Below are 8,917 nucleotides of genomic sequence, written 5' to 3'. Positions count from 1 at the left end.
TCAGTGCTCAAGGGTCCCACACTGTGTGCGACACTGAAGTTACAAACACACACACACACACACACACACAGAAATATAAGTACAGATGTTCAAAAGGTATCACAGAAGCTTCTGTGACCTCACCAATGGCAGAATAATTTCTATTTATATGTTCTCAGTATGTTCTCAGTCTTATTCATAGGTCACTGGATTTGCTTGTGAGCATCATTTAACAAGCTGAAAATTGTATTGACCCTTATTCCTCATGCCATGAGAATTTAAATATCTATCCAAGTGTGTGTATTTGTGTATTTCTGCAGTAATGATGCCCCACTAAAGATGTGTTTTGTGAAGTCACCGTGACCTTGACCTTTAACCACCAAAATCTAACCAGCTCATCCTTGAGTCCTGGTGAATGTTTGTACCAAATTTGAAAATTGAAGTTCCGTCAATGCTGAGATATCACGTCCATGAGAATGGGACAGATGGACGGAAAACCTGAAAACAATAAGCCTCCAGCTCTGGCTGTCGCTGGCGTGGAGGCATAAAAATCTACTTAGACTCAGTTGTCTGATGGTCAAATGCCTGTATGACTTTGTGAGTGAGTAAGCTGTATCCATGAGGTGCTCCTAATGCTACAAAAAAAAAAAAAAAAAGCAGATATAAGTTTAGGTAAGGTTTATAAAAGATTAAAAGATGAACTGGTGTATGTGGGACAATAGTTGGTTTAATTAATACGACTGAATTCCCCACAGTATGACACCAGCCTGTGTGATAATAATATAAACATTAAAGGATCTGTTTAACCATGCAGTTACACTAACCTGGCTGAAATTAAGCGGCTCATGGGTTGCATGGGAGTGCATCGCAAACCTAAGTGGAAAATAAATAAAAATCAATCACGTTGGCACCAAAACTGATGAAACGTAAAACTCCATTAAAAATCTGTGATGTCATTGAGAAAAAAAAACACATGTAGACACATTTATAGATACCTCTCAAATACTTTATACAAAATTCATTAACTGGAATGTTTACATGATGACAACAACAGTTCAGAGTCGTGACAATACAAAGAAAACATCACAAAAATGCAGTTGCGGTGACTGATATACTGTACTTGTTAACTATTGCAGTGATTTAGTGAAAGTGCAAGGGTTAACAAATTTAGAAAACGCAGAAATAAAAAAAAGAAAAAATCAAAAGTGAACACTTGCAACTTGGCACACAAGGAACATGTATATTACAGAATGGCTGTGAGATATTTGCCCTCATAACATAAATAAATTATTCACAAAGGTTAGTGTGTAACAAAGAGGGATCTGATTGAGTGGTTTCTACATGATGTGACTGGTTTAAAAATGTGCACACATTGAGGTTCTCATACTATAGCAATACCCATCCTTCATTAAGTGTAACATTTTAATATTTCTCCATCAGTTATGAACAAATTCACTGGCACACATCTCACTGCATATTATCTCTGTCCATAAAACTCAAACGTATCTTACAATACAGCGACTGACATCGTCCCCAAACTATTAAAGAGGATTAATTATGGGAAATATTTACAAAACGTGACACAAAATAAAACAAGACGGCAAAGAAAACCCAGCCTACATACAGTTACAACGATTGCAATATCATCGAAGATAAAAAGTACAAAATAATAAGGAGCATCACTTGGAAAAACTCATTTGACATCATTGTGGGCAAAAAAAAACAAGTGGCCAGTCCTCATTTTCTGAGAGCCAAAGGAAATACACAGATAAAAAAAAAAAAGGAACTCAGAGATACACATATTTAGTTTGTTTTTTCATCAAAGTATAAGGCCACTAAAAAGAAGTAGAAGAAAACAGAGCAGGAAGAGATATGTAAACCATAAATAGTTCTACACTCCTTATCAGATATCGTTTTTTGTTTTTTTTGTTTTGTTTTTTTTTTTTAAGGAAGAAAAAGTTGTAACCTGAAAGTCCAACCTGTAATATTTCTTTACTACAAACGAAAAATACCTTTTACTTTCATAACAAAACACTTGGTTTTCACTTTATTCGCAGGGTGTTGAACTCATCTTGTTTACGCGTACGACGCTACAGAAACAACTCGTTCGGATTGTGCAAAATTCTCAAACACACTGTTGTGGCAAACATGTCAGTTCCCAGCAGTAAACAACATTTTAAATCGCCAGCTTTGAAAAGCACAAATAGCAATAAATACGTATAAAAAAAAAAAAAAAGAAAAAGATAAATAAAATGGCTGCACCATCATGGTCACACTAGGCCACGTGAGCCAAGAGCTGTTAATTGAGCTTATAAACAAATATGGCCGAAACAGGACTCTCCTTTAACATACACAGTGAATGTCTACTCTGTTTTTGATTTAAATCATATTTGCTGTTAATTTATATACTGATCATGTGACTGTTGTCTCTCCTGGGTAAAATAAAAAAAGAATGCAAACTTAACATAGCAAGGCACACATCTAACTGATCAATTATTTAAATCAAGGGGTAAAATCAAAAGGTTATTAATGAAGTACCTTCTGTTGAAGCATTATCTCTACATGATTAACCGGTGAAATATTTAATCATCTTCTCTTGCACTCTGTTCAATAATTGACTAGGACTGTCTCCTAGCTACCAGCCATTCATTCATCGAACAAAAGAGCTCTTTATGAGATAAACCATACAGTATTTTCACATTTACTCAGACCATCACAGTGGAGCTACCGAACAGGGCGCTCACAAGAGACCTCTTTACTTCACACACATTCACAGTTTGCAGAGTGTAAGGCATCAAACACATGGCCACAGTTTGAGGGCGGGGGGTTCAGGGGTGGGGGGTGGTTGGGGGGGGTTATTGCACAACAACACTTGGAAGGTGTGGGAACTTGTTTGGCCCCTCCAGCGGGGGGGGGGCTGGCATCCTCTGTTCCCTTGAGGCTGTGGCGTGCGCACTGTGCCACTCCAGCTTATGGGGACAGGGGGTTAAAAAAAACAAACCAAAAAAAAAAAAAAAAAAAAAAAACAACAGGTTAAGTGACGGGGTAGGTGGTCACTGCCTGGTGAAACAGCTGGTGAGTGTGAAGGTTAATGAGCCGGTGTCTGTGTGGTTCTGTGCTGTACAGTTCCTCTGTCAATAACGTGAGTGTTTCAGGGAAACGGAAAAGTTGAGTGTTTGTCCAAAATACCCAGAGTGTTGAACGTGACAGTGTGTCAGCGAGCTTGGCAAGGCGCAACCAAACAGTCAACAGCAGCTAAGACACATCAAAGGTCTAAGAAAGAGTCCACTTGGCAAGCTAAGGATAACAATTCCCTGCTTTTTGACAAAACTGTCTCATGAGATCCTTCTCTCATTCTGAAATCAGGAGACCTTCCATCCTTTCTGTCTTTCTCTCTCTCTCTCTCTCTCTCTCTCTCTCCGTCTCCGGCTCTCCTCATCTGCCCTCCTCGGCCGACCGCGTTTCTGACTTCAGCCTCACGAACTCCTTGGCCACGTCGTCGTTGGAGCGCTGGGAGAGGATTCGCATGGCGGTGAGGCCCGTGTCGTCCATGTGGATGCGTTGTCCCAGCGGGCACCAGCAGGCGCAGTTGCCCTTCTCCATGATGTCTCTCAACTGTATCACGACCAACCCCACCACTCGGTCGGCACGGCCAAAACAGTAGTCTTTGACGCAGACCTGCAGCTCATAACACTCGAAGCCATCCTGGTTACCCAGAACACTGTGGAGAGAGAACAAACAGTTATTCAACAACACGGCAGCAGGTTAGCCGGAAATCTGCTCTAGGCCCTAATTTTATGAGACCCAAAACTCCGAGGCACCAGAGAAGATGCACACATTAGCCATGTTGGTAAAAAACATTACTGATGTCACATTAAATCATACTGAGAGCTGAACGTCAGATTCTTTAAATATCTGCCTTGGAGCGAGTCGGACTGGTGGACTAGTGTTCAGAATCAGAACCAGGTTTACTGCCAAGTAGGTTTCACATACGAGGAATTCGTTTTGTTGTTTCGGTGCATAACAATAAATATAGTAAGATGAAAAATATAAAGGAACACAAAGCAAGAGAAAGTACAAACTACAAGTAGTAGTTGAAATATAAATAGAATATTCTATCAATAAAATATTGACAATAAAAATGGGAATTAAAAAAAAAAATACAAATATGTACAATGTGGAATGTTCAAGTTACCAAGCTGCCTAATGTAGCTGTAAATGTAGAAAATATACTATACATGTATTGTGTAAATAGATATAATGTGCAGCCATACACAGCTAATGACGCTGTTGAACAGCAACAACAACAACAAAAAAACATAAAAGAATCATATTTATATGAGAGAGATTTCCAAGTTTTGAAGTTATCAGCTATCCACTCTAAAAAAAAAATGTCAGTGGTTCTTTCTATATCCATATTCAGTTACAAGAGTGGGTACAATCAGCAGGCCCCTGGTTCAACTCCCGGCCGGACCCTTTACTGCATGTCTCTCCCCCACTCTCTCCTATATTTCCTGTCTCTCCACTTTCCCCTTTCAAATAAAGGCATTAAAGAAAGTGGGTACGAGTGTTACAGTACTTACAAGTGGAAGGTCTCATTGAACTTGGGAGACCAGCTGTTGTTCTTCGATTTGGTCTGGAATTTGCGTTTCTTGTCGCTCAGGTGAGGCCCGATCATGGTGATCTCCACGAAGGGCCGGAACATGCCAGACGTCTGCCATTTTAAATCACTGGCTCCCATGACTGTAGTAACACATGTGCAAACACACACGATATGATGAGATGGGTAAACGTTGTGTAAAAAAACGCCACATTTTTTTATTTTTTTTTATTTTCTATGAAAGCTCAAACTGACCTTTGGTGGTAACTTTTCGCTCCCCACTCCCAGGATGAGTGTACAGCTCAATCTGGACAGACACCTCACCTATCGGCTTGTCCACGCCCGCACCTAGGATTATGTACATCAGTGAGCTTTCATGGGGCCCCATACAGACCAAAAAAAAGAAACTTTGAGTCACAATGCACAGTCAGTATGAGAGGAGGATACAGGTGGAGAGGTTGGGTTAGGGTTGACCTATCCACCTTAGTGGCACAGAGCAACAAAATGTACAAAGGGTGAGCGGGTGGGGAAAGAGAGAGGAAGTCTGGCGGATGATTTCAATGAAACCTACCCCTGCTGGGCTGTATTTTTTCATTGGGGGTTAACCTAATACCCTTTCCATTGTGCACTGGCACAGAGGCAGCACAGGAGATAAGAGAAGACAGCAATAACATGTCAACAAATTCTAGCATCAGGAACATTTTAAACACACAAAATACAGGTGCAGACCTAAAGGAGGGAATATTCAGTGCAAGACCTTGTTAATCAAACACACATTGTTCAGTTGGCGCCCTCTCCTGGTCTGTTATGGGAAAGGTTTTTGCCCTATACGCTTTAGATGCATCATTAGGCAGTGGCCTGAACTACCTTGTGCATGCTGGGTGGTGACAAAGGTCTTGATGAGTGTGTCTGTTGTTTGGGTGTAGAGGGACAGAGCGTGGCGTAGTGAGGACAGCTCAGGACTCTTCTCCAGGAACGCCTTCTTTAGCCCGTTGCCTCCTGCGTGGAAGTATTGCTGCAAAGGAAACCAAGGGTCAGTCCATACGAACCTCAAGAGGAATAATGCTAATAAACTACTATATATTAGCATTAGGGATTATTTAATCCAAAAAAGATGGTTCGATTTGCATGTTTTGGTAATGATCCCAAAAAGCTGTTTTGGAGTTAATGTATATTAAAAGTGCCTAAGCCAGCAGCTAGTCAAGTCCAAACACAGTCAGTCAGTGTGGCAGCAAAAAAGTCAAAATAAAGTTCAGATTGAAAATGAAAATGCCAGAATTATCCTTTAATTGTGGAAAACATCACTGTACTTCCTGATGATCCATTTGGAAATACAGATAAAAAAAACTCACGGTTAAGTAAATAATAGAAACATTATAGCATTTTTCCAAAATTATCTGGCTAACTTAATTTGTTAATTGGATAGCTGCTTTGTAAAGTTCACCCCTCATTTCATCCACATTATCCTCTACAAACTTTGTCGGGGGCCAGTCGAAATCAGCCGACCGCCTAACCTCTCAGGGTACCTGATTAATGGATGAATAGTTGATGAAGCTAATTTGACCCGTCTACCCTGCACCCTAATGAAACCAAAGCCCTGTGGTATAAACTGACCTTGATAGTGTCCAGTGCAACATCCATGACAGCACACTGTCTGGGAGACAGGCTTTTAGGCTCCCCTGCCATGTGATCCTGCACAATCCAAATGATGAGAAAAGAGGTGAGCTAGCTGCATAAAAATAGATGCATTCGCTCTCAGTGAATAATTTTACGGTCAGTTCTTCAGAGTCTGGTAACACTGAGCTCCATTTAACATGGATTAAAATGTATGAAGGCATCGTGATACCTTGAGTTTGGAGAGCTGACCAAGTTCTTTTGCAGCTGAGAGGATCTGTGCTCCCTGAAAGAAAAAAAAAAAAAAAACACTTTCTGTTGAATTTATGCACTTAAAAGTCCTATTTGCAATATGACGATATGCTGAAGCAAACAAACAAACAAACATTAGACTTACAAAGGTATCGTTGCCCTGCGGCAGGACAATCGTCTTCTCCAGGCTGCTCATTACCATCCTCCAAAGCTCCTTGAGCACACGCTTCAGTACGGTCTTCTCACAGACAGTGGCGAACAGTGTCAGCCTGCAAAAACATGCAAACACACACAAGTACATCTCAGGTTAATGAGATGCACTGAGCATAGAGAGTGCGGAGGAGTGTTAACCCCTAACTGCTGCTGGTATTTGTTAAAAGAAATCCAATTAAAGATTTTAACCAAATGATCTCTGCAAATAGAAATTCAGTTCCAGTGTGACCTTAAGAGTGTGATTACATGCTGATTATATCAGGATAAAAAGAGGAAAAAAGGAAAACTTCTAGAAGAAGAAATGAGAGAAACATTTAATAGTCAAAACTACAGTTAAATTCTTAAAAGAGGGAAGGAGAACCTGAGTGTCAGATCTTAATGAATCCACTCACTTTCCATCCAGGAAATCCATGAGAGGCCTCAGCATATTATCAGAGTCGGCATCCACCTGGTTTTTGTTGTTGGCGTTGAGCGGTCCTTTGATCTGGTACAGCAGAGACGCCATCTGTCGCATGCAATCGTTGATGCGGCTCTGGAAACTGAAAAGGAAGATAATGATCAATCAGCACAAATGCATGCAAGGCTACTTGATATGTATAATGATATATGTGTATGTGTGAGCTGTATATGTACCTGTTTCCAAATGTACTGCTGAGCTCATCCAGCACGTTGTTCAGCTTCACCTGCAGGTCGTTCAGTAAGTCGCTGGCCTCAGTGTCCATCTGCAGAGAGACAGAAGCCCAGGAGGTGTCGGTTTAAAATCGACTGAGGGCCATTTATTGTATATACTGCAGCAGAGTCAAAAAAAAGAACTTTTCCAATCTTCCCTAAGCTTTCACAAACTTTGAAAGTGCAGAGAAAATAATTACTCTCAAGAGAGAAAGCATGTGGCAGCTTTCCCCCAAACACGGAGGACCCGGAAACCCTTTCACAGCCGTTCATAAAAGAGATTCATTTAATTTCCTATTTGCAGCTTTTGGCCAAAATGTTACATCGTGTTATTAATGTCATGCTTCACACCATGGGATGAGAGGCAAAACAAATGTAATTCAGGTTTCTTTCAGGTTGCACTGTAATGTTTGTATTCTATGCTCCTGTAGCAGAGAAATGTCCAACACATATATACACACACACACACACACACACACACACACACCATGACTGCAGTTTGTAAAGAAAAGAAATGATTAAAATTTGACACACATGTCCACACAAACCCACCTTTTTCTCAGCCGTCTCCAACTACCAATGGGAGCACATTGAAAAAGTAAAAAGTTTAATATTGCAAGAGATGCCTGTCTTACAAGTAGTGAGTCTCAAAAGCACAGGGTGAGGGGACAAGTAGGAAAAGATCCATGAATTACCTCCAGAATACCTAACACAGGTATACTGTGGCATCATCTAAATAAGCACTGCCTGGGGGCGGGGGGAGGGAGGATGGGGGGGGTTAGCTAAGCCATATGGATGAAGCCCATGGTGTGGCTCATTAAGTCAATGATCCAATGGCCTTTTGATTCATGGGCTGTCAGGGTTACGTAGCACCATTAGTGAGGGGAGACTGAGAAGTTCCTGCTATGCAGCACAAAGGGAAGGCTTCAGGGGAGAAAATGGCAGCTAGAAATGGATTGTGTTCTGTTTATAATGTGCTGTACGTGTTTTATTTATTTTTTTTTTTTGCCTTCGAGTATTTTTGCGTGCATCGGTTTACTAATGAGTGAGTCTGTACACCGACACTCACCTTCTTCTCTTCAAATGCATTTTCAGTCTACGGCAGCACAGAGAGGTGGAGGGTAACACAGGACAAGCTCAGTTAACTGTCATTTCCTATTTGGAATTTGATTTTCATTCGTAACTGCAGGTGTCATCAAGTGCCATTATACAAAGTGCGGTGGCAGCAGATATACCCTGGTGTCCATGTATACATGTAACCTACCTTTTCCACTGGTGTATCCATCTTTGTGCGCGGGGAAAATTTCGAGATTTTTTAATAAAGAGAAATAAAAATGACAAACTATCAAAATGAAATTTAAAACGAGAAAAGGTCCAACAGAAAATTCAGAAATAACTGTTGTTAAAGGGGAAATGAGTGATCGGTTTAGAGGAAAGATTGGGGAAAATGTCACTGAAAGAAAGTGAAAACTCGAGGTGGAAAACAACCACGGATGACGATAAAAACTAGACAGACACAGTAAACTCCACCATGATAACCACGGGGGCGTCTTGTTTCAGTGGGACATCATCAGTGAGGCTCACTGTGAT

The 8,917-nt window shown here is 40.8% G+C and overlaps 1 protein-coding gene across 1 annotated transcript in view; it reads right to left on the bottom strand.

Moving 5' to 3' along the window:
* Positions 1–3,414: 3,414 nt before the first annotated feature.
* The window catches only part of unc13b (unc-13 homolog B), a 69,309-nt gene continuing 63,806 nt past the window's right edge, over positions 3,415–8,917 (bottom strand). The window contains exons 33-42 of the mRNA XM_022766633.1: positions 7,292–7,380; positions 7,051–7,197; positions 6,591–6,714; positions 6,426–6,479; positions 6,194–6,271; positions 5,447–5,594; positions 5,151–5,207; positions 4,835–4,927; positions 4,563–4,722; positions 3,415–3,700 (exon numbers count right to left, since the gene is read on the bottom strand). Of these exons, the coding sequence (XP_022622354.1) occupies positions 3,415–3,700; positions 4,563–4,722; positions 4,835–4,927; positions 5,151–5,207; positions 5,447–5,594; positions 6,194–6,271; positions 6,426–6,479; positions 6,591–6,714; positions 7,051–7,197; positions 7,292–7,380 (1,236 nt within the window). The remainder of the gene's footprint in view (positions 3,701–4,562; positions 4,723–4,834; positions 4,928–5,150; positions 5,208–5,446; positions 5,595–6,193; positions 6,272–6,425; positions 6,480–6,590; positions 6,715–7,050; positions 7,198–7,291; positions 7,381–8,917) is intronic.

Source organism: Seriola dumerili, unplaced genomic scaffold (assembly GCF_002260705.1).
Source record: "Seriola dumerili isolate Sdu_G_001 unplaced genomic scaffold, Sdu_1.0 BDQW01000877.1, whole genome shotgun sequence".
Classification (NCBI taxonomy): domain Eukaryota; kingdom Metazoa; phylum Chordata; class Actinopteri; order Carangiformes; family Carangidae; genus Seriola; species Seriola dumerili.
Note: the sequence above shows the minus strand (reverse complement) of the source record. Positions and strands in the feature narration are given on the sequence as shown.